The sequence below is a fragment of the Lynx canadensis genome, chromosome D4 (assembly GCF_007474595.2).
Source record: "Lynx canadensis isolate LIC74 chromosome D4, mLynCan4.pri.v2, whole genome shotgun sequence".
Classification (NCBI taxonomy): Eukaryota; Metazoa; Chordata; class Mammalia; order Carnivora; family Felidae; genus Lynx; species Lynx canadensis.
In genome coordinates, this window is record NC_044315.2 from 16,618,632 (window position 1) to 16,645,849 (window position 27,218).

Sequence of the window (27,218 nt, forward strand, 5' to 3'; positions counted from 1 at the left end):
AACTCAGTCAGTAAGCCCAGCATCACCCTGATACCAAAACCAAAGACATTACAAGAAAAGAGATCTAGAGACAAATATTCTTCAAGAATACAGATGCAAGAAAATCTTATTAAGATTTTAGCAAAATATAGCATACAAAAAAGATAATACATCATGATCAAGCAGGGTTCATCGCAGCCAGGTTGATTTAATATTCTAAATAGTAATTCTATGTTATAAAATTAATATAATTAATTATATTAACATAATAAGAAGGAAAAACCATCTGTTTATATAAATAGGTGCAGAAAAAGCACTTGACAAACGCTGAGATCTACTAACATAAAAATTCTCAGAAAACAAGGTGCAGAAGGGAATTCTTTAACTTGATAAAGGGCATCTACATAAAAAGCTACAGCTAACACTGTATGTACTAATAAAAAAGCCAAATGTTTTCCCCCTAAGAGCAGAGACAAGGAATGGACTCTGCTTTTACCACTTTTATTCAGTCTATAACTAGAGATTCTAGCCAGTGTAATAAGGCACGAAAAATAAATAAAACACATCCTGATTTGAAAGAAAAGTAAAACAATCTTTATTTGTACATAACATGATCATTTATATAGAAAAGTCTGCAGAAGCAACAAATCTACTCAAATTAATAAGCTTAGCAAGATTGTAAGATAAAATAAATATTTTAAAAGTACATTTGTATATACCACCACCAAATAATCAGAAATTATTTTTTTATAATTTCATTAATAATAAAATAAAAAATATTAAGTACTTATGGATACATTTTTTAAAATATGTGCAAGAACTGTACACCCAAAACTATAAAATGCTGCCAAGAGAGATTAAGGAATATCTAAATAAATAGACATATCATGCTCATAGATCAGAAAAGTCATTACTGTTAAGATGCCAATTCTCCCCAAGATGATTCACAGAATTCTACTCTCCTCAACAAGTTTCTCTGCAAAAATTGTCAAGCTGATTCTAAGTATATGTGGAAATACAAAGAAACTAGAATAGCCAACAAACAAACAAAACCTTTGAAAAGGAAGAAAAACTTCAGCAGACCTATACTATGTGATTTCAATATTTAATATAAAATTATAGTATTCAATATACTGTAATATTATCATAAAGATAGACATATAGGTAAATGGAACAGAATATATCCAGAAATAGATCTACACATATTATGAACACACATGGCCAATTAATTTTTGACAAAGGTGTCAAGGCAACCCAATAGGAAAAATATCTTTTTACCCGAAAATACTAGAAAAAATTGATATTCGTATTCAAGGAAGGAAGGGAAGAAAGAAGAGACAAAGAAAGAAAGAGGGGGGGAGAAAAAGGAAAAAAGGGAGGAACCTCAATCCTTACCTATCACCATATACAAAAATTAACTCAAAGTGGGCTAGAACTTAATATAAGAGCAAAAACTATGAAACTTCTAGAAGAAAACATGAGAGAAAATCTTAGTGATCTTGGGTTTTGCAAATTTTCTTAAACATGATGCAAAAAGTATAGACTGAAAAAAACAAGCAAGAGACTTCATTAAAATAAAAAATGTATGCACTTCAAAGTACATTTATGAAAAAGCAAAAGGCAAGCCACCAAGAGAAAATATTTATAAAACATATATCCAACAACGGGCTTATACCTAGAAAAAAACTCTGACAATTTAGTAATAAGACAACCCAATTTTTTTTCAGGAAACTCTACGCCCAAGGTGGGACTTGAACTCATGACCCCCCAAGATCAAGAGTTGCATGCTCTAGTGACTGAGCCAGCCAGGTGCCCCTCAACAATCCAATTTTTTAAGTAGCATATTTAAACAGACAGGTGACAAAAAAAGATATATGGATGTCAAATAAGCATGTGGAAAGATACTTTGCAGCACTAGTCGCCACAGAAATGCAAATGAAATCACTGTGAGATACCATTACACAGCCACCATGACGGCTAAAATTAAAAAGACGGGGCATACTAAGGATTGGTGAGAATGTGCCCCACCGAAACACTCATAAACTACTCCTCAGAAACTGGTGGGAATGTAAAATGGCACAGCCACTTGGAAAAGCAGTTTGGAAGTTTCTTCTAAAATTAAACAAATACTCACCATATGACTCTGACATTCCACTCCTAAATATTTACCAAAGAGGAACTGAGACATATGTCCACACAAAGACTTGTGCACAAATGTTCATAACAGCTTTGTTTGGAATAGCCAAAAACTGAAAATAACACAAGTGTCCTTCAGCATGTGAGCTGATAAATGAGCTGTGGCATTTCCACTCTGATGACTCTTAAATCTTCACTCCTTCCAGTACAGTGCTATTTTCTAGCGTGCCTGGCACTTTACAATAAAGAGAAACCAAAAAAAGATAGGCTACTACCTCTACTGCCAATAACATGAAAGACACTTACTGGCACCTGTAGCCCTTGTGTTTTCTTCTTTTTCTTTGACAACCTCCTATCCTTGATTAGCATTTTTGTCCTGATCCATGCTGACTGCCTGATCTCTGAGGATCTTGAAAGATCTGTAAAGGAAAGCATTTGCATGAAAAAGTTTAAGAAGATTGTACAGGGAGCCATTTGGTTTTACAGACAGCTGAGAATGGGGAGAAGGAGAATGTAGTTAAAGATCATCGACCTTTAAAACATAATAGCCATGCATAGAATTTAATAGTTTATTTTTTAACAAATATAAAATCACTTCTTACTTTTAATCCTACAGATCTTCAGTTTCTCCTCCTTGTGGAATCTCAAACTATGACTCCGAGTGAAGGGCCTATCTCTGCGGAAAGGATTGATCCAAAAGGATGTGTTTGGCGGCAGCCATGGTCCCACCTCTGAGCAATCGCTACTCTGGGCCAAGCTTGATGAGTTATCAGACAGGGATCTGACCCGCATCTGCTTCTGGTCATTCTCCTCACCGCTACAAGTGGAGGCCAAGCAGGTTTGCCATTTTTTCTTGATGCTAAACACACCAGTTTCATCACCTTCTGAAAATGCCCAGTTCACATATCCACCTCCAACTTGCATGCTTTCGGCTTGAGAAGGGAGGGAGGTTACTTGCGTGGGTGCTGGTGTGCAAATCAAAGTGGGTGGAACTTGCTCCCCCTTGTCTTCTCTGGCTGGTGTGTGAGCAATTGACTCGTACTGTTCCTTGGGTTCAGCCACTGAGCCCTGAGCTGAGATACCTGGGGTCTGCCAAGTCAGATGAACGGGGACCTCATTCTGGGCGACCTGTTCAGTTGCCATCACATCTATACCTGCTTCCATAGATGGTCTGAACAGGGGCAAGTCAATTTCCTCAGAAAAAGGAACTTGCTTTAGATAAGAGGGGACCAGAAGAAACTGGCCATGCTTTGGGTGTGTTTGTGTATAAAGGGACACTCCAGAAGCAACTACACTAGTTTCTGTGTCTTGCTTTTCCTGCTCATCTCTTACATTTGAAGCCTTTCTCTGAATGTCTGTAATCTCAAGAAGGGGTCCCCTCTGTACTCTTAGGGTATGCTGACCTCTGGCCAGGCTCCGCAGCAAAGAAGGAGGCATGCTATAATACTGATATTTCTTCTCCCCAGAGATCTCCATGCTGCCTAGAACCCCTGCACAGATGACATTGCTCCAGCTGTGGGGAAGTTTTCTGCAAGTAGAATGCTTTCTGTTGGCCAGGAGAGCCTCATCCTCTTGTAAGGTGTCAACAGCAGAAAGGACTTTTAGGGTATCCACCGTTAGGGCAGAGAGGTCCTGCAGGTGCCCCACTTGGCTGTCCAAGGACAGTAAGGAGTCCTTTATAAAAGACACTTTTTCGTTCATTTCTTTCAGCTGGAAGTACATCTCTGTAACCCTGATGGTAAAGGGAGGGAGAAAACCAATAAACGCATTAAGCTAAGAAGAACTTTCCTTGTTCTTCTCCATCCTACGGCCAGCCTTAGGAGGCTCCTCAGCCTAAGCTGCTTCCCCAAGTTAGGTGAGTCTTCTGCCTTCTCATCCCAGGTGATCTCCCCCCTCCCCTATACTTCCCACTATCTCCCCAATGAGGAAACACTACAAATCTGTATTTCTAGCCCTTATTTCTAACATTTCAGAACCACATTTCCAGCTAGTTATCCCTCCAATTGTTCTATCCATCAGCCTTATTGTATTCATTAATATATTCATTAATTTGCATGACAAACATCTGAATATCTCCTACTGACAAGCCCTATATTACTTTGGATACAGAAAAAAGATCTTGAGGAGGAAGCCAGAATGAGAGGAACAGAATAATCAAGTATGTAATTAGAAAAAAAAATTATAGATCTTAAACAACAACAACAATAAAAATCCAAGTCTACAGTTCAAATAGGCTTCCCAAGCTGCAAGCAAAACCCATTCTAAGAGACCTATATTCAGAGAAAGCCTCAGCCAAATTTTTAAAATTATTTTGAAAAGTTTAACCCAACATTATGATGTCTAGCCGTGGATTCATGTAAAAGCAGCACAAGACATTTTCAGCTGGAAGAGTCAAAAGTAAATTGCAAATCGAATCTAATTAAATGTATTAATTGACTTAGAGACAGAGAGAACGAATGAAGGAAATGTTGGTTACTATTATCTGTATATTTATAAATACCTCCAAATGGGGATGGGTTTTACTCTGTGCCCCCAGAAAGAGATATGTTGATGTCCTAATGTCCCAGTAACTTGTAGATTGGGACTTTATTTGGAAACATGGTCTTTACAGAGATCATCAAGTTGAATTGAGGTCATTACGGTAGGCCCTAAGCCACTATGGCTGGTGTCCGTATAAAAGGGAAATCTGGACACAGTGAGAAGATGATGTGAATATACACAGGGAGAAAGCCACCCTAGGACTTCAGTAATGCATCTACAAGCCCAGGAATACCAAGGATTGACAGTAAACACCAGAAGCTAGAAGAGGCAAGGAAGGATTCTCCACTAGAGGCATCAGAGCAAGCATGGCCCTACCCCTACCAACTTCTTGATTTTGGACTTGTAACCTCCAGAATGGTGAGACAACAAATTTCTGCTGTTATAAGACACCCAATTTTTGGTACTTCATTATGGCAGCTTAGGAAACTACTTACATCTTTCTAAGCTTAACAATACATACAATAAATTACAAAATGTATCAGACTTGGTTACAAAAAATAAACTCCTACACATAAAAATATAACACTTTAAAATAAATGGTACGTTGGAGATTATTCTAACAAATATGATGAGGTGTTTGTATCCTTCGATAAATCAAAACTTTTATGAATTGTTATGGAGAAAAAATTAAGAAGAATCCAAAGGATGTGAACAGACAATTCACAAAAGACAAAATATAAAAGATAAGGAAATATGGTAAAATATTCACACTCATTAGGTATGCAGAGAAATGGAAATGAAAACAACGATGAGCTCATCTACACTGTAACAACATTTTTTTAGCCTCGCAAATGATTAAAATAACTCTATGGGGACAAGGATGCCACACTGGGCCAATTAGGCAATGTACATAAAGAGGCTATAATTTCACTGTGCTAAAGGTGATAGAGATATTCTTTACATTACGAGATAGAATATCATGCAGCTGTTAAAATCATGTTTACATTGTTAATAGTAATTTCCTTTGGCTATTTCTGATGGTAGGCATGGGGATGGGATGTTGTTATGTTCTGTTGTACACTTTTAAATTTGATATAAACACTTTGTAAGTCAAGCGAAAGTAAATGTAAAATTATGTTTATACATAACGTTTTTACTTATTGAAGAAACGTTTTGGATGTGTAAGGGGGGAAGGGAGTAAAATACAAACTTGTATGATTTTATTTATTTATTTATTTATTTATTTATTTATTTATTTATTTATTTAAAGTGTCTTTGTTTTTGAGAGACAGAGCGTGAGTGGGGGAGGGGCAGAGAGAGAGGGAGACCCAGAATCAGAAGCAGGCTCCAGCCTCTGAGCTGTCAGCACAGAGCCCGATGTGAGGCTCCCTCAAATTGCAAGATCATGACCTGAGCCAAAGTCGGTCACTTAACTGACTGAGCCACCCAGGTGCCCCCAAACTTGTATAATTTTAACTAAAAAAAAAAAAAAAAAAAAAAAGAGTATATATACACATACATACACACATACATATATGACAAAATGGAAAAAAGAACAACATTTTCAGAGTGGGCTCTGGCTTATGACATATTTTCTTTCTTTTCTTTCCCTGTTTTATTCTTTTATTTGGATAAGCGAATATTCTGAGCAAATTCTCTATAATGAAAATCTTTGATAAATGGAAATAAAATAGTGGTGTCTGAGTGGCTCAGTTGGCTAAGTGTCTGACCCCTGATATTGGCTTAGGTCATGATCTCATGGTCATGAGACCGAGTCCCATGTCAGCCTCCATACTGGGCATGGAGCCTGCTTAAGATTCTCTCTCTCCCTCTGCCCTTCCCTGACTCATAATCAATCTCTCTCTCTCTCAATCTCAATCAATCAATAAAGTTAAAGAAAAGAAAAACCAGCAAGGGAGGGAATCTTATCCAATTTCATGGCTGACATGACCATATGCATGAATTAAAAATGATCCCCAGGAGGGACACCTGGGTGGCTCAGCCAGTTAAGCATCTGACTCTTGATCTCAGCTCAGGTCATGATCTCATGATTCATGAGATCAATCCCTGCACCTGCTATCAGCACAGAGCCTGCCTGGGATTCTCTCTCTCTCTCTCTCTCTCTCTCTCTCTCTCTCCCTGCATCTTTCTCTCTCTCCTTCTCAAAATAAATAAATAAACTTAAAAAAAATGATCCCCAGTCTTATGTGGGGACTGGAAGAAGCAGTGATTATACTATGGAGAATTTAGCATTCGGGTGCAACAAGCACTTGCCAAAATAGTGTGAGACTTTCCCTCTCTAGAATATACCTCAAGTCACATGGATCGAGACATCCTCCACTTCTTTCTAGGAGCTTGGCAGATAGGAATTAAACAATGAAGAGGGTGGTATTTTCTGTGTTTATTATATGTGGGTGGACCCCTCTCTTTCTTACTTCTGCTATAGAATTCAACTTCTGTAACTCAATAGAGGCTTAATAAATGCTTCCTGACCCTCTGGAGCCTGCAAAGCTAGAATTGGCAGGGATGATGACAGAAAGAGCACAAAATATATGTATATCCCTTTCCAAATATGCTTAATTAGAGCCTCTCCATCTAGTGCACTGTTTCATCTAATTCAAAAACAGTACAGTCTGAACAGCAGTAATGGAGGCTCATTAAGTTCCATTAGCAGCAGTCCCATCAAATGGATACAATAGAAGCCAGCAACTATTCACAGCAACAGGTAACATGCTACAATAGAGACCTGTTAGACAAATAACCTGGTCACCCTCACGTCGGGTCCTCTTGCTTTTATGGGCACTGTGTATTTCAAAGCATTATGTCCTGTGAAACATATTTTGATTATATTCCTCAGCCACCAACTGCATTAATTTAATCTAAACTTTCAGTCGTTCTTACATGTAACATAAATTCTTATAAGTTTCGTTTCCCCTGTGCAAGGTTTTTTTTTTAATATAAAATTTATTGCCAAATTTTTTCCCATACAACACCCAGTGCTCATCCCAACAGGTGCCCTCCTCAGTGCCCATCACCCACCCTCCCCTGCCTCCCACCCCCCATCAACCCTCAGTTTATTCTCAGTTTTTAAAAGTCTCTTATGGTTTGGCTCTCTCCCTCTCTAACTTTTTGTTTTTTTCCTTCCCCAAGGGAAGGCCGGTATGGTTATTGTTTAACTGTGGGTCTTTGAACAAGATGTTTTAAAATAAGGTTATAAGAAGTATAATTATAACCATCATGATAATTGTAATATTCGCTGAGTGCTCACTATGTGCCAGGCACTTTACAAAGACTCTACATAATTATTTTATTTAATCTGCATAACAACCCTATAATGTAGGCATTGCTTTTATCCTTTTCATAAAAGAGGTTGAGCCGGTCAAATGGTTGGGGATACAGGGAGGCTTCAAACCCAGACGGTCTGACTCCACATCCAGTGGCATTAACCCCTGCACTCTGGCACCTCTGGGCAACTCATCGGGGATCTAGACAAAGTTCTCACGGGGGCCTTTGAGGCCTAGGAAGGGTTAAACAAATTACACCAAAGTTTCCCACGCTGGGAGGTATTCACAAATGTTCCTCAGTAAGGTTTCACAGCAAAATAATGACAGGACCTGCTTAAGTGATAACTCTGCCGAGTCACAATGTGACTTGTTTCAAAATGCAGCCCTTCCAGGTATGATGGTGGAGTCGTAGGAAGGACCCTCTGCTTGCCTTGTCCCTCAAATACAGCTAGCTAAATATCAAATCATTCTGAACACCCAGGAAATCTATCTGAGGAGCAAAAGAGGCCACATCATGGAAGGCAGGAGGTACAGAGACACGATTTGGGGGAGAAAAGAATTGCCAGCGCTGCAGAGGGAAGGGAGTTGCGGTCAGGGACAGGAGATAGAAAGAGAGAGAAAGAGACTAGAACACAGGGCATTGCACCAGAAAAACACGTCCCCATAACCACTGACGGGGAAAGCAGGAGAGGCTGATTATCACAAGTTTTTACAAGGCAGCGGAGCTCAGTCTGAAGTTTGAGAAGTCTGTGGCATGGCCAGGGTGGAGGCTGGCAGGCACAGAGGTGCTCCTGTGGAGGAGGGCAGAGGCCCGAAGCAGTGGTTTCTGAGTATCCCGTGGGTCACCCTGGGAAACAAAGTCCCCCTTCGTCGAGTGCATTTGGGAGAGGCAGCACTGCCTCTCTGGGAACGAAAGAGCCAGGAGGCACCACTGAGCCGCCCTGCTCATCGGCATACGAGCAGAGATGCCTGCCTGACCCAGATGCCGCCTTTTTGCTGCACTTTACCACAGACGCCAAGCCCCTGCATGTTCAAGGAACTGCCCTTCTGGGACAAACCGGCACCTGCCAGGGCGCAGCAAGAGCCCCCCCCCCCATTATCAAGGTGGGTCCCTGCCGTGCCAGGTCCCTAACAGTTGGATTTCTGAAACCCAAGCAGCAAGCCTGAATTAAACACAGGAGCACTGTGCTGCCACATGGGCAGGTGGGCTCGGACACAGACAGGGTGAAGGCAGGGATCTGACAGAAGCCTGGGATAAAAGAGGGGAGATGGTTAAGTCTTCTGGGAGGGATTCCTGAACAGCAGCAGGCACGAACTCCCCTCTGGGGTGAAAGCAGGCTGATGCCACTGTTCAGTCCTCCCATCAGCGTGGACAGACTTCGGAGACGCAAAACCCACGGTGGAGGCTTGAGCCTTGCTTACGTGAAGCCCCGCCCCCTGCACTCTGCAGGTGCTTCCGAGCTAGGGCAAGTGTGCCCAAGAGGCAGAGCGGCAGCGGGCCCCTCCCCCAAAAGACCAGCACAAACCTCCCACATGCACCAAGTCTACTTGCCAGAAAGTGCTGCAGCGTTTCAGCAACAGGGGAAATAGGATCTAGCTTCTTTTAACAAGGAGACCAAAACACACCTAGTTAAAACCTGGAGCACAATGGACAAGGTGGTAATACTTCCTACTGCAGACAAGAAGAAACTCTGCAGAAGACTGACCTGAGGGAAAGAGCAGCCAAAACACAACAGCAGAGTGCACACAGCATACGCCAAAAACACTTCCTAACGCCCCAGGCCCTGGGCAGTACATGACCTCTCCTTAATATAGCCATTATTTTCAGGAGCAGGAAACATAACAGGCTTTCCTAACACACAGAAGACAGAGGGCTAGACAAAAATGCCAAGATGGAGGAATTCATCCCAAAAGAAAGAACAAGAAGAGGTCATGGCCAGGGATCTAATCAAAACAGATATAAGGAATACGCTTGAGCCAGAATTTAAAACAACAATCATAAGGATACTAGCCAGCCTTGAGAAAAGCATGGAGAACACCAGGGAGACCCTTACCCCAGAGATAAAAGACCTAGACACTAGTCAGACTGACTGGATGTACTGACCATAAGAATGGAAGAAGCAGGGGAACGAATACATGATAGAGAAGATACAATTATGGAAAATAATGAAGCTGAAAAGAAGAGGGAAAAAACAATACTGAATCACAAATGTAGATTTAGGGAACTCAGTGACTCCATTAAGCACAATCGCATTTGTATCATAGCAGTGCCAGAAAAAGAGAGGGAAAAAGGGCCAGAAGGTTCATTTGAGCAAATTATAGCTGAAAACTTCCCTAATCGGGGAAGGAAACAGACATCCAAATCTAGGAGGCAAAAAGAACTCCCATCAAAATCAACAAAAGCAGGCCAACACCAAGATATTTCATAGGAAAATTTGTAAAATACAGAGATAAGGAAAGAATCCTGAAAGCAGCAAAGGAAAAGAAGTCCCTAACCTACAAGGGAAGACAAACCAGGCTTGTAACAGATCTCACCACAGAAACTTGGTAGGCTAGAACGCAGTGGCAAGATACAGTCAATGTGCTGAATGGAAAAATATACAGCCAAGAATACTTTATCCAGCAAGGCTGTCATTCAGAATAGAAGGAGACATAAAAAGAGTTTCCCAGAAAAACAAAAAGTTTGTGACTACTAAACCAGCCCTGCAAGAAATAAAAGCTGGGGGTGGGAGGGGATGCCAGGATGACTGTTGGTTAAACTTCCAACTCTTGATCTCAGCTCAGGTCATGATCTCACGATTCGTGAGATCGAGCGCCATGTCGGGCTCTACACTGACTGCATGGAGCTTCTTGGGATTCTCTCTGTGCCTCTTTCCCTGCCCCTACCCTGCTCATGCCTTCTCTCTCTCTCTCTCTCTCTCTCTCTCTCTCTCTCTCTCTCTCAAAATAAAAAAATAAACTTCAAAGAAATATTAAAGAGGACTCTGAGTGGGAAAGAAAGACAAACAACAACAAAGACTAGAAAGGAACAGAGAACATCTCCAGAAACACCGACTTTACAGGTAATACAACGGCACCAAATTCATATCTATTAATAATCACTCTGAATGTAAATGCGCTAAGCGCTCCAATCAAAAGAGACAGAGTATCAGAATGGATTAAAAAAAAGTGCCTACAAAAGACTCATTTTAGACCTAAAGGCACCTGCAGATTAAAAGTGAGGGGATGGAGAACCAATTTATCACGCTAATCGACGTCAAAAGAAAACTAGAGTAGTGATACTTCTATCCGATGAACTAGATTTTAAACCAAAGACTGGACAAAAGATATGGAAGGACACTATATCATAATAAAGGGGTCTATCCAACAAGAAGATCTAACCATTGTAAATATTTATGTCCCAACTTGGAAGAACCCAAATACATAAATCAATTAGTAACAAACATAAAGAAACTCATTGATAATAATACAAGAAAATTTGTAAAATACAGAGATAAGGAAAGAATCCTGAGAGCAGCAAGGGAAAAGAAGTCCCTAACCTACAAGGGAAGACAAATCAGGCTTGCAGCAGATCTCACCACAGAAACTTGGTAGGAAAATTTGGGACTTAAGGGAAAATTAGGGACTTTAACACCCCACTTACAGCAATGGACAGATCATCTAGCAGAAAATCAACTAGGAAACAATGGCTTTGAATGACACACTGAACCAGATGGACTTAACAGATATATTCAGAACATTTCCTCCTAAAACAGAATATACATTCGTTCCAAGGGTCCATGGAACATTCTCCAGAATATATCACATACTGACTCACAAATAAGGCTTCAACAAGTACAAAAAGACTGAAATCATGCCTTGCATATTTTCAGACCACAATGCTATGAAACTTAACATGAACCACAAGAAAAAATTTGGAAAGACCAAAAATACATGGAAGCTAAAGAACATCCTACTAAAGAATGAATGGGTTAACCAGGAAAGTAAAGAAGAAATAAAAAAAAATACATAGAAGCAAACAAAAATGAAAACACAACAGTCCAAATCCTTTGGGATGCAGCAAAAATGGTCATAAGAGGGAATTATATAGCAATACAGGTCCTCCTCAAGAATAAAGAAAAGTCTTAAATTTTAATACTCAACATAACCTTACACATAAAGGAGCCAGAAAAGGAATAGCAAATAAAGTCTAAAGCCACCAGAAGAAGGAAAATATAAATATTTGAGCAGAAATAAATTATATAGAAACATACAAACAAACAAAATAACCAGTAGAACAGATGGATAAAACTAGGAGCTGGTGGTTCTTTGAAGGAATTAATAAAATTGGTAAACCCCTAGCAAGATTTATCACAAGAAAAGAGAAAGGACCCAAATAAACAAAATCACGAATGAAAGAGGAGAGATCACAACCAATACCACAGAAATACAAAGAGTTATAGGAGAATACTATGAACCAACAAATCGGGCAATCTAAATTCCTAGAAATATATAAACTATCAAAACTGAAACAGGAAAAAATAGAACATTTGAACAGACCCAAAACCAGCAAAGAAATTGAATCGACAATCAAAAATCTCCAAACAAACAAATGTCCAAGGCCACATGGCTTCCTGGAGGAATTCTACCAAACATTTGAAGAAGAGTTAATACCTATTCTTCTCAAATTGTTCCAAAAAATAGAAATAGAAGTAAAACCTCCAAAATCATTCTATGAGGCCAGCATTACGTTGATTCCAAAACCAGACAAAGTTCCCACTAAAAAAGGAGAATTACAGAACAAAGAGGTGAAGATTCTCAAGAAGATACTAGCAAATTGAATCCAAAAGTACATTAAAAGAATTATTCACCACAATTAAGTGGCATTTATTCCTGGACCACAGGGGTGGTTCAACATTCATAAGTTAGTCAACAGGATACACCACATTAATATTCTGTAAATAGATGCAGAAAAAGCATTTGACAAAATACAGCATCCATTCTTGATAAAAACCCTCAGCAAAGTAGGGATAGAGGCAACATACCTCAGCATCATAAAGGGCATATACAAACACCCACAGCTAATAATATCCTCAGTGGGGAAAAACCAAGATCTTTTCCTCTATGGTCAGGAACAAGACAGGGATGTCCACTGTCACCATTGTTATTTAACACGGTAGTGGAAGTCCTAACTTCAGCAATCAGACAACAAAAAGAAATAAAAGGCACCTAAATTGGCAAGGAAGAAGTCAAACTCTCACTCTTCACAGATGACATGATACTCTATGTAGACACCTGAAAGACTCCACCAAAAAAACCCTGCTAGAACTGATACATGAATTCAGCAGACACACAGGATATGAAATCAACATACAGAAGTCTGTTGCATTTCTATACACCAATAATGAAGCAACAGAAAGAAAAATCAAGGAATGGATCCCATTTACAATTACACCAAAAATCATAAGAGATCTAGGAATAAACCTAACCACAGAGGTAAAAGATCTGTACTCTGAAAACCATACAATACTTACGAAAGAAGCTGAAGAACACACAAACAACTGGAAAAATGTTCCATGCTCATAGATTGGAAGAACAAACAGCTAAAATGTCTATACTACCCAAAATCTACACATTTAATACAATTCCTATCAAACATCATTGGCATTTCTCACAGAGCTAAAGCATACAATCCTAAAATTTGTATGGAACCACAAAAGACCCTGAATAGTCAAAGCAATCCTGAAAAAGAAAGCCAAGCTGGAGGCATCATCATTCCAGATTTCAAGCTACGTTACAAAGCTGTAGTGATCAAGACAGGATGGCACTGGCACGACAACAGACACATAGATCAATGGAACAGAATAGAAAACCCAGAATGGACTCACAGCTATAAAGTCATCTAATCTTTGACAAAGCAGGAAAGACTATCCAATGGAAAAAAAGAGAGTCTCTTCAATGAATGGCACCGGGAAGACTGGGGCAACAAGCAGAAGAATGAAATTGGACCACTTTCTTACACCACACACAAAAATGAATTCAAAATGGATGAAAGATATAAATGTGAGACAGGAAACCATCAAAATCCTAGAGGAGAAGACAGACAGCAACCTCTTTGACATCAACCGTATCAACTTCTTATTAGACACATCTCCTGAGGTAATGGAAGCAAAAGCAAAAACAAACTATTGGGACTTCAAGATAAAAGGCTTCTGCACAGCGAAGGAAACAATCAATAAAATTAAAAGGCAACCTACAGAATGGAGAAGATATTTGCAAATGATATGTCTGACAAAGGGTTAATATCCAAAAATCTACAAAGAACTTATCAAACTTAACACCCAAAAACAAATAATCCAATTAAGAAGTGGCCAGAAGACATGAATAGACATTTTTCTAAAGACGACATCCAGATGGCTAACAGACACATGAAAAGATGCTCAACATCACTCATCATCAGGGAAATACAAGTCAAAACTACAATGAGCTACCACCTCACACCTGCCAGAATTGCTAAAGTTAACAACACAGGAAATAACAGATGTTGGCAAGGATGTGGAGAAAATGGAACCCTCGAACACTGTTGGTGGGAATGCAAACTGGTGCAGCCACTCTGAAAAATAGTATGAATGTTCCTCAAAAAGTTAAAAATAGAACTACCCTACGACCCAGCAATTGCACTACTAGGTATTCACCCTAAGGATACAAAAATACTGATTTGAAGGGGCTGTGCCCCGATGTTTACAGCAGCATTGTCAACAATAGCCAAACTATGGAAGGAGCCCAAATGTGCATCAAACGATGATAGATAATGAAGACGTGGAATATATATACAATGAAATATTACTCAGCCATCAAAAAGAATGAAATTTTGCCATTTGCCATGATGTGGATGGCAAATAAATCAGAGAAAGATAAATACCATACGATTTCACTCATATGTGAAATTTAAGAATCAAAGCAGATGAACATAGAAAAAAAGGAAGGCAAACCATAAGAGACTTTTAACTGTAGAGAACTACTGAGGGTTACTGGAAGGGAGGTGGGCAGGGGATGGGCTAAATGGGTGACAGGCATTAAAGGAGGGCACTTGTGATGAGCACTGGGTATTATACGTAAGTGATGAATCACTGATTTCTACTCCTGAAACCGGTATTACCTTATATGTTAACTTTAAACAAAATCTAAACAAAAACTTAAAAAAAAAAAAAAACAAAATAAAATGTAGTATTTCCCAAATATAACATGCTTAATATGGAAAAATACCCAATTAACTAGTACCCCATAGAACAGAGAGAGGGAAGTGCTGGTTTATAGCACTAGGGTCAAAAATAACCAGTTTTCCAGTAAAGGAAGACATAAAACAGCCCTTAATACTTCTCTTTTTCTAGTATCACAACTCACTGAATTCTGTAAGTAGATAGATAGGTGATCTCTTCTTTACGGGTAAGGGACCATGCAAATCCCCTCCTAATCTCATTTCCTTCCCTCTTCAAACTATTGGCTCGGCTACCTCGGGAAAGTATTCTTCCCTCCCTTCCATACTTCTGTGGCAAGCTCCCCAAGGGCTACCTCAACAAGGCCAGCCGTGTAAACAAGGGCTGCTGAGGCAGCTCTGTCAACAGGGAAAATCAGTGGATGATGTTCTGAAAAACCGGGCCTCCATAATCGAATTCTAGAGCCCATGGAAGCCTCTGGAATAGTTTTCAGAAGCCACATACCCATCTAGCTTCTAATCCTTCTCTACGCAAATCTCAAGGGAAACAACCAAGAAGCACATAATGGTACGTGATGACTAATGGTGTTAGGCTTACTTCCACCACCACCACCACCACCACCACCACCACCACCACCACCACCATCATTGAATTAATTGTTCATAAGTGTCTGCTTCTCAGGTTTTCATGCCATATTCATTTGGCTCACAACACTACCATTTCCTAGTTGTCCCTATTCTTCTCTGATAGATTCTGGCTCATTTTCTCCATGAGCTCCTATTCCTTGGTCCATTATACAGCCGTCAGGACCCCCCTCATGGAACGACCCTCACCCCCCTGAGTTTCCTTACTTTTCTTGCTTCCTGGGCATACTCACTTCCTCGGTCATGGTTTTATTTTCTCACAAGGGGCAGGTGACTCCCAAATCTCCCTGTCCAGTTCAATCTTTACCCCAAGACTTCCTACCCTCACATCTAAAACCTCCCAGAAATCTCTGGCTAAATGTGCCATAAGAATCCACAAAACAAACTTGACAAAGCTAAAGCTAAAACTCAACAAAGCTAAAACTCATCACTTGCCCCCTCCCCGTGTCTTTTGCACATTTTTTTCTTCAATCATGGTGGTGCCACCTTTCACCTAATTACCCCCGCTACAGATCTGAGAGTCATCCTCGACTCCACCCTCTCCCTCGGCTGCATGTCCAATCCCTAACTCCCCTCATCAACTGCCCTTTCTAAACGTGTCTTCATTCATCCCTTCTGCTACAGTCTGAATGTTTGTGTGTCCCTGAGATTCAGGTTGACATTCTAACCCCCCAAAGTGATGATATTAGTAGGTAGGGCCTTTGGGAGGTGATTAGGTCAGGAAGGTGGAACCCTCATGAATGGAATTCATGGCTTTATAAAAGAGAACCCACAGAGCTTCCTCACCCCCGCCACCATGTGAGGATACAACATGGAGTCTACAACCCAGAAGGGGACTGTCGATCTTGGACACGCCGATCTTGGACAGCCTCCAGAACTGTAAGCAGTAACTTTCTGCTGCTTACAAGCCACCCAGCCTATAGTACTTCACTATACAGTCTGAACAGACTAAAATACCTCCTTTCAACCCCATCATGGCTACTTTGGCTAGCCCTTGGGACTCATCCTCCTGCTGCATCAGTCTCTCAAATGGCCTCCATATTTCCAATTCTGACACCTTAAATCCACACTGTAACTGAGGGAATCTGCCTAGAAAGTAAAACTGCCCATATCCAACCACCTAAAAATCCTTCCTTAGTTTATAGTATAAAGTAAGGGACTCTCCATGACCTTGTCCTCATTCATAGCCTAGGGCAGTGAGGTCATCTTATCTATTTATTCCCCTTTGAAGGTTTAAAAGAAAAGATGTATTTTTTTTTATATGAAATTTATTGTCAGATTGGTTTCCATACAACACCCAGTGCTCATCCCAACAGGTGCCCTCCTCAATGCCCATCACCCACTTTTCCCTCCCACCCACCCCCCCCATTGACCCTCAGTTTGTTCTCAGTTTTTAAGAGTCTCTTATGGTTTGGCTCCCTCCCTCTCTAACTTTTTTGTTCTTCCCCTCCCCCATGGTCTTCTGTTAAGATGTATTTAAAAAAAATTTTTTTTTTACATTTATTTATTTTTGAGAAACAGAGTGAGACAAAGTGTGAGCGGGGCAGGGGCAGAGAGAGAAGGAGACACAGAATCTGAAGCAGGCTCTAGGCTCTGAGCAGGAGGTCAGCACAGAGCCCGACACGGGACTCAAATTCACACACTGTGAGATCATGACCTGAGCCGAAGTCGGAGGCTCAACCGACTGAGCCACCCAGGTGCCCCTGTTAAGATGTATTTAAAAAGAAATCACATTCATAGCTTTTTAGAGCCTTTCTAAAAATGTTTATTTATTTTTGAGATGGAGAGAGACAGAGTGTGAGCAGGGCAGGGGCAGAGAGAGAGGGAGACACAGAATCTGAAGCAGGCTCCAAGGCCCGAGCTGTCAGCATCGATGCCGACACGGGGCTTGAACCCACAAAGTGTGAGATCATGACCTGAGCTGAAGTCAGATGCTTGAGCCATCTGAGCACCCCAGAGCCTATTTTTACTTGCATCATACCCTTACTATTGACCAGCACTCTGCCACACAGTCCATCTGTGTTACCTCATGTAATCCTCAGCACCTCTAAGGGGTATATCTATTTTTGTGTACATCTTGCAAATAAGAAAACAAAGACCCAGAGTAAATTGGCCCAAGTACATAGAGCTAGTAAATAGCAGACGCAGGCCTTCATCCTGGCTCTATAGACTCCTATCTGGGTATGTGTCTCCTGGAAGACCGAAAGCCAGGCTGGCCCATGGAACTCAGTGAGCATATCGATAACGGAGGCAGAATGTGAAGAAGAGGAACAAGGTAAGAGAAGGTCATCAAGCTCTGGCCTAAAGATATTATTTAAGGAAAATAAAATTTTGTGGGCTCAAAAACCAATTCTATTTGATATTTTGTTCTCAATATAAAATTTGGTCTGAAATTCAATCAGCCACCTAAGTACATATCTACATAATATGGTATCATTTGAAAAGTGCAGAAAAGGGCACCAGGGTGGCTCAGTTGATTGAGCATCTGACTTCAGCTCATGACATCAGGTCATGATCTCATGGTTTGTGAGTTCTAGCCCCACGCTGGGCTCTATGCTGACAGCTCGGAGCCTGAAGCCTGCTTCATATTCTATGTCTCCCTCTCTCTGCCCCTCCCCAGCTCACTCTCTGTCTCTATCTCTCAAAAAATTAATAAACATTAAAAAAAAGTACAGAAATATCCATAGTGAACCATTTATAGAGTTCTTTGTGTAATTCAATTAAGGATTCACTATCTATCCATTTGGATATCAGAAAAAAATACATGCATTATTAGGTATAACATTTTATTTTGGGGCATCTGGGTGGCTCAGATGGTTGAGCGTCTGACTTCAGTTCAGGTCATGATCTCTCAGTTCGTGAGTTTGAGCCCCGCATCGGGCTCTGTGCTGACTGCTAACAGCCTGAAGCCTGCTTCGGATTCTGTGTCCCCCTCTCTCTGCCCTTTCCCCGCTCATGTTCTGTCGCTCTCTGTCTCTCAATAAACATTTAAAAAAATATTTTTTAAACATTTTATTTTTTAACTGTTTATTTATTTTATGAGAGAGGGAGAGAGAGAATGAGCAGGGAGGGGCAGACAGAGAGGAAGAGAGAATCCTAAGCAGGCTTCATGCTGTCAGCGCAGAGCTCAACACGGGGCTTAAACTCACAAACCGTGAGATCGTGACCTGGCCCAAAATCAAAAGTCAGATGCTTAACTGACTGAGTCACCCAGGTGCCCCAGGTATAACATTTTATAGCCAGGTCCGTGTATATTTGAAAATGCAGGAACGCCTTTAACTTCTGTCAATTTGCTTTGGTTACAAAAACAATTCTGTGTTGTTTTTTTTTTTTTTAAAATGCATATAACAATGCAGTCTTCCATATTTTAACACAATGCCATGTACGCACAATTATCAGTACAGCCATGATGGCTTTGATCCCACAGTTTCTGAATATGTTCACTTTCTCCAATACATTTTCTCTTTCCTCAAATCTCTCAGTGGCCTCCCTGCACTGACCCCCCAAATCACACATACCCACAGGCACCATCAGATGGTCCCCCGGCCTCGACAGCTGTGTGCCCGCATCCTCCTGAACACTGGCCGTACTCTCTCCAGGTGCCCTGTTTGAGGGAGATGCCCAGGGCCTGCAGTAAACCGTTCCTCGGGGACTGCACTTCAGCAAATCACCTCCTCCCTCCTGTTTCTGCAGCTTCTCCCTTGCTGGTGAATCATTTCCAGGACCACACGCGTTTATTTTGTTATCTCCATATGAAAGCAAAACAAGAGAACCTCACCTGTCCTCATCTCCCCAGTGCAACCAGGACGCAGCCCTCGACCTTCTCCAGTCCTACCTGCTGCTCATGGACGCACCTTGCTGCCTCAGGCATCTGCATTTGCTGTTCCTTCGATCAGGTGTGCCATCCCACTGGATGTCTCTGCCTGGCCCTCCCCTCTCAGTTCCCCCCTCTGCGACTCCGCAGTGACCTCCCTGCCCCAGACTACCCCAAGGAGTCCAACCCAACCCCCAACTCTGGCAGACCCCTCCCCAACATCATTTTATATTCCCTTACGCAACTTTATTTTCTTCATCGCTATTTAACTGACATCGAATTACATATTTGTATGTGTTTCCTTGTTTGTTATGTGTCCTCCACCCCCGCCCTCTTACTGGTCTGCCTGCACACACTAGAACACAAGTCCTACAAAGGCAGGGACTCTTGTCTCTTATTCATCATTTATCACTGGTGAATGGAAGAGCGTCTGGAATACACATAGTAGGTCCTCAATGAATACACATCAATTCCATAAATATTATACACTGACAAAAAAAATTTTTAGAGAATCTAAACTTCTGGGTTTTAAAAATACATCTTTCTACTTCTTTGGACATTTTAGTAGAATCAGGTTTGGGGAGCTGGAAAAAACATGTATCTTTTACCTTTCTGATGTTACTCGGATTCGTTCCTCACAGCTGTAATTCAGTCTTTCCATCTTCTCGTGGAAGTATATTTCCACACACTGTTCTTCAAAGTCATGAAGTCTCTTCAGATCCTCATCACTCAGGTAGAGTTCTGTGTAAATAAGTATGGCACATTAAAAAAAAAATCATAATTTGCCTTTAACAGGAAGCTGATACTGAGTAGGCGGGGCTTTTCTTCCACTTGTGTTGAAAACTCTATGAACTGGACCTCGCGTGATAAAACTTTGCTGCTCTATCACACCAAATTCTTAATATTAATGGAGAGGCAGTGTGTAGAAACAAATAGAAACACCAGATTGGATCTTGCCTATTTGTTGTATAAACAGGCATGGAAATTTGAACAGGACTCATGTGGAACAGACATTCTGTTCAGTATGCTCATAGGTTAGAATGTCTCTACCCATTCACAAAAATCTGCTACCTTTATATGCATATGGGTAAAGAATCTGGTTGCCTCCCTCTCCTCTGCCAACTGTTTTGTCTATCAAAATGACAATAAGTAACCTGTAGGTTAAAATCAAGGTTAGATGAAGTCCAAGTCTGTTAAATTAATCCAGCAAGTGTCAGAAAGTTTCATGTTGTTACACTGAGTTTGTACAACATGGTTTGAACTGCATAAGTTCACTTACATGTGGGTTTTTTTTCTCAGTAAAGAGTAAATACCATTTTTTGGTAAATACTGTAAATGTTTCTCTCCGGTAAGATTTTCTTAATAACCTTTTCCTTTCTCCAGCTTGCTTTATTATAAGTCTCAGTATATAGCACATATAATATCCATGGTGTGTGTTAATTAACTATGTTAGAAGGCTTCTGGTCAACAATAGGCTATCAGTAAAGTTTGGGGGGAGTCAAAAGTTATATACTGATTTTTGACCATGCAGGGGGCTGACATCCCAACCCCAATGTTGTTCACGGGTAAATGGCACTAAGTTACTCTACTAGAAACAGAAACATTATTGCCAATCAGTGGCTGAGGCTGTCCACCTTCCTTGACATAATTATAATTAACTCACAAAAAGACATATCACTTCATGATATTATGAAACAATTCTGTGTCCGACTTTGATGATCACATTCCATCTACCACCTTGGCTCTCACTCTGATCTAACAGAAAAATATATTAGCTCTTGAGCAGGTTTCTAATACTTGGAAAATATATAAATGGTGTCGCAAAAAGGGTAAAAATTGGTGCATGATCTTCCTTCAGTGGTATCACTTAACTTAGGGAAAAAAATAGAGTTCCCTCAAACTTATTAGAAATGCAAACATTCCATTATTTTCCAATAAAATAGGCAAAAATATTGATTTTATGGCATGAAAGAATCTCTCAGAGCTAAAAAAAAAAAAAAAATCCAGTATCCTCACTCACAAACTCTAAATGCCTGTTTGCATCAAAGAATCTCTTAAGAATGAGGAACTTTACAGTTGTTATGATTTAATCTTTCTGTGGATTCCTAAGAGCAAACAACCCAAGGACCAATCCCAGTGACAGCTGCAGCCTGCATGTGTGGAGCGTTCTTGTGACTCTCCGCCAGGTGGCACTGTAGCCCCAAATGCAAACGATCTTCAAAACAGGATGGGAAGAAGTTTCAGAAAAATTCAAGAATTTTCCGGAACTCAGAATGAACACACCTCCATGCTTCGGCAAATTTACTTTTGTTATATACCGGAATCACCCTATAAGCCCAGATGAAGGCAAGCCCCAAATGTGGCCAAACCCCAGCCAATTCCAGGATCTCTCAGGTGGTCCACATTCTACTGTTAACTTGCAGCAGGTTCACGGACAGGCCTGGGACGGCTCTCTGTTAGAAGCCTAAAGTTTAGAGTATAATTAGAAACCTTTAAATTAACTTCATTTGTGCTTTGGCTTCCTTATAAAGGCTGAATCTCTTGGGGGGCAGTGGATGGAAAAGAAAAATAAATCTCCGAAGTGACTCAAGAGGAGAAAAATACTTCACTGAGCCAATTACCAGCAAGAAGAAAAGCATATCATCCTATCAACCTTGTAATGACACCTGTCCCCCTAAAAGCCCATAGAAATGTATAAATAGTGCGCAATCCATTATCTGAAACTCCTGGAACCAAGTGTGTTTTAGAATTCAGAATTTTCCTTTTCTCAATTTAGAAAGGTAATACAGTACATATACCATAAATGCAGTAAAATACCTAACTGAGGCTAGGGCAGTACCCGAAAATCCAACACATTATTTCTGCAGCAAAATCAATGAATACTCACACTACAAGGGATAAAGACAATAAATGGCTTCACATTAGTTCCATCAGCCTCTTTTATCCCTATGAGTCTCTAACTTAAGAAGGGGGAAAAAAAGCTTTCCATTTTCAGGCGTACTTTGGATTTAGGGATTGATATAAAGGATTGTGGGTTTATGCCACCCATTTCCTTTATATTCAGGGACTATCTAAAAATGGGCATGGCACCAATTGTGAAATTGCTTGAAAGGAACTACCAAAAGATCTGCAAAACCACAATAAGAAATGTTCTATTATAACAGTTAGTGTGACAGTCATATCGTGCAGGTTAAGATACGAATCAGCAAAATTAACTAGGAGATTCTCAAAATACGTAGACTTAAGCACTGCAAAATAAATAAATACATAAATACATAAGAAAAGTAAAGAAAAATATAAAAATGAGAATCCACATTTCCGCATCCTGAATTGTTCTTGAAAAATGAAACATTCATACAGAATCACCTCCATTCTCAGTAGATCAGAGAACCAGAGAATCAGGACTCTGGTTAACAAGTGAAGCTGTCTTATCTCTTCCCCTTACTCCACAAGACCTTTTGTGATCCCTTTCTATGTCAATCCTGTCTTCCACAACAGGGAAATGAGTCTGGGTCACTGTGACTACTCCCTAGGAGTTATTCTAATGCCTTTCCAAGTAAGGAGAGAAAACAAGGTTTTCTAGGCGACAGAAAGCCTTTGCACACTTACGGGGAAATTTTGTCCCTACCTATTTCTTTCTTTCGAAGTATCGGTTAATCTTGGCAAACGTACTACAACCACATGATGGAATCAATGTATTTACTCAGATGCAGGTCCTCTATTTACTTAGACCCAAGTCCTTAGCAGACACTCGATCATCAGTGAAGTCCTAGAGCCTTCCATCCTGTGCCCGGAATTTAACTGACAATGTTCCAGCGTGTCTTCACGTTGGATCTCCACTCTTACTCTCATCCTAGTGCCCCACCAATGAAAACTTACTTAATCCAACATCACCCTCGTCTTGGTCATTTGGAGCTCGATGATGGCAAAGACGGCGAAGGAGGAGTCCCACATGGCTCAGCAGGATGAAAGGTGGTGGCAGCCAAGGCTTCTTGTGATAAGTCATGATGTAGCGATAGCGATTGTACTTCCATAGTTTATTGGAAATGGATTTCATATCCACGTAAACATTACTGCAAGTTGTAGTTAAGACAGGGATAACTTTTTAATATGGCATCCTGAAACATCACAGATCCTTTCTCTACTTTCCAACTTTTTGATTGGTTCACCTGACCTTCCCAGCCTTAGCCAATAAAAATAATATCCATTGCCTTTGTGATTCTTCTTCCACCCCAAAAGATACATTAATCACCTTCTACAGTAAAATATCCTAATCAGAATAAACAAAAAATAGGAATGACAATCAGAGAGAAAATGCTAATGTTTTAAATGCAATGAACAGAAACTGAAACTTTACACTATTCTTGGTACACCATCTCTTCTCACATAGGAAGTTCTTTTCAGTCCATAATTCACCATTCACAGTAACTACTGTTAATGTTTCTCTCTATTATCAGCCTTGTGAAGAGATTCTCCTCATGTCAAACATGAGAACTGATAGAATAATCCTAGTTAAAACACACCCAAAGGAAAGAATGGTAATGAAGAAGCGACAGGGAAGAAAAATGAATTCACCCTAAAATAATCAATAAGGGCACCTTCTATGTAGAAACTAAACAAAATTACTTAGATTAACTTTACAATGAAGGTAATCCCTTATCAATAGGCTACCTTAGATGATCCCTTTTACATTAATTTTAATATGTAGATACTAGGGTAAATACTGATATTATAGAACTGTCCATGAAGTTGTGGTAGGTGGTACACTTACTCCAAAACACCGTATCATCCCTAATTACTTAACTTTAAGTCTATAACACGATAAGTGCAGGGAGAGGACACAATGGAATGTCTATCTTAACATTCTGCTCAGGCTAATATAAAGTTTGGCTTTTATAGAGAAAGATGGCAAAGTGGCACTTGAGTAGGACAGGAGAAATTGGCCAGTAAAAAGACAGGCAGCACTAAATGTGAGCGATCATAGAAACAAGGAACCAGAACTATCCTGGAGAAAGCCAGCTCAGAATAAGAGGGAGGGGGAAGTTTCACAGAATCCATAAAGTGGATGATGGAAAGAAAGAAAACTGGGTTTGGCAGAAGAGACTCATAAATATGGAGAACAAACTGAGGGATGCTGGAGGAGCTGTGGGAGGGGGGATGGGCTAAATGGGTAAGGGGCATTAAGGAATCTACTCCTGAAATCATTGTTTCACTATATGCTAACTAAATTGGACGTAAATTTTTAAAAATAAAAAATAAAATTAAAAAAAAAAGAAAGAAAGAAAACTGGGTTTGCTTTGGTTTTGTGAGAAGGGGGTGGGTACAGAGAGAATCCTAAGCAGGCTCTGTCCTCAGTGCGGAACCCGATGTGGGGCTCAATCTCACGACCATGAGATCATGGCCTGAACTGAAATCAAGAGTCAGACACTTAACTAATTGAGCCATGCAGGTGCCCCAAAAGATAGAAAACTGGGTCTTAACATAGTTCTCAAAGTGTGGTCTGAACCACAGCATTAGCATCACCTGAGGACATGTCAAAAATGTAAATTCATGGGCCCTAGCCCAGAACTACTGAATCAGAAACTCTAGCAGAGATGTAACATCAATCTGTGTCTCAGCAAGCCCTCCAGGTGATTCTCCTGCACCATCAGGTTTGAGAACCACCAGGATTAAATGCCAGTCACTCCAAGTGTAACTACAGCCTGTCCACCAGCAGGTGGCAATCTTCACAGTGTATTTCAGGGTGGTGGGGGGGAGGGGTTGTTTGTCTGTTTTTGGTTTTTTGTTTTTTTGTTTTTGTTTTTGTTTTTGTTTTCTGTAATTCTTGCTATGAAGAATTTAGAATGGGCACCTGGACAAGTAATCATATCTGGGGTTTCTCAGCTCATTGGTCCTCAGGCTGTCTATCTCTAGAGAGAGACAACTGTCTATGTGAGGATTTCTCAACCTCTCTTTTGACACCTGCCATTTTTGAGAAGCAAAAATCTCATACCCACTCTAAATATTATTTGAAATGTCATAAATAATAGCTATACTAACTAAACACCAGGATATGTTAGACATTTATAAAATGGTGGGACTAAAAGAGATGACAGTTACATAAGCTTGTAACAAACAGAAAGGTACATCTTCCCATATATTTGCAACAACAGTCATTTTTTTAGTATTCTGATTTATTTTGCTCCCCTCCAGCCCTTTGCTTCCCTATTTTCTTTACTTATATTCCACTGCATTGGTTTCTCTTCTTTTATATTGCCCTCTTCAGTGGGGTAATCAATGAATAAAATACTAAGCACACTGCCTGGCATAAACGAGGCATTCAAAAAATACTAGTTTCCTCCCATCACTTCACTTGATTTCTTTTAACCATTGAACAAATATATTTATGCACTCTTTTTGGTACTTGGGAAAATTTTTTCAGCAAAAAAGACAATACGATATCTTGTCCTTGAGGCACTTATATTCCAGTAGACAAAAAAGACAAACAGGAAAAAAATATATATAAAATATAAAACTTGTATATACACAAGTGGGTACAAAGAAAGAAGAATAAGGGGGACCAAGCAAAGAGATGGCTGAAGGAAAGGGCGGTGTGCTTTCAAATGCCATCCTTAAGTTAGGTCTAATTAAAAAGGGAACATTTGAGCACAGGCTTGAAGGGGGTGAGGGAATGGGTCCCACTGATACCTGAAGGAAGAGCACTCCAGGCAGAGGGAACAGCAACTGCAAACACACCTGTGCTGGTTGAAAACCTATGGGTGTGTGTTGGGGGGGGGGGCGGGGGGCGGGCAGTGGGGTTGGAGGGGAAAGGGTTAAGGGAAGAGTAGTGTGATGTGTGATTTTAAAAGCAGCAGGAAAACCAACTCACCAGGGCTCTCTAGGTCATGGTAGGAATTGTGAAATGGGGAACCATTGAGGGTTTGGAGCAGAGTAGTGACACCATCTGACATATGTCTTTGAAGAGTCATTAGGGACAACTGTTGATACGAGTATATAGGAGCCAAAGACAGAAGCAGAGAAATAAGTAGGAGGCTCTCCAGTAGCAGTGGGGTGGTAAGAGGTGGTTGGATTGATGATCTATTTGAAGGCAGAGTCAACAGGAGTCCCTGGCAGTTTAGAGGTAGAGACATAAGTAGCATTAAGAATGACTCCAAGGCTTTTGATCTGAACAACTGGGGAAATGGAGATTTGATGGAAACTTGTGGTCTTCTCCCTAGATTTGAGAAAGATGACAAGTAGAATAAGTACATGCTGGCAAAGAGAGGAGATCAGGTGGACATTTAGAATTTTTAGAATTCTATTATACTTCCAACCGGTAGCAGATAAGGGGGCAGTTGGAGCTGTAAGACTGCAGTTCAAGGAAGAGATTCGGGCTGGAAATACAAATTGGAATTTGTCAGCATTACAGGAAACTGACCAAGATCACCAAACAAAATGTAAATAAAAGATGAGCAAGGTCTGGGCCCAGGGAAGTTCCAAGGTTAAAAGGTTGAGGAGAAGGAGATGATCCAGAAAAGTAGACTGAGAAGAAATGAAAAGGGAGAAAGAGGAAGCAAAGAGGAAGACATACTGGAGCCAAGTAACGAAAAGTCACAAAGAAGCCCTCAGTCAGCTTTTAATCTCAGCAACAGTTATTCTTCCACGATTCCAACTTACTACTTTACTACAATGCATGATCTCCTTT

General features: G+C 40.4%; 1 protein-coding gene across 1 annotated transcript in view; it reads right to left on the reverse strand.

Moving 5' to 3' along the window:
* The window catches only part of TRPM6 (transient receptor potential cation channel subfamily M member 6), a 170,721-nt gene that overhangs the window by 32,473 nt on the left and 111,030 nt on the right, over positions 1-27,218 (reverse strand). Inside the window, exons 24-27 of the mRNA XM_030293715.1 lie at positions 23,414-23,607; positions 20,143-20,275; positions 2,718-3,847; positions 2,422-2,534 (exon numbers count right to left, since the gene is read on the reverse strand). Of these exons, the coding sequence (XP_030149575.1) occupies positions 2,422-2,534; positions 2,718-3,847; positions 20,143-20,275; positions 23,414-23,607 (1,570 nt within the window). The remainder of the gene's footprint in view (positions 1-2,421; positions 2,535-2,717; positions 3,848-20,142; positions 20,276-23,413; positions 23,608-27,218) is intronic.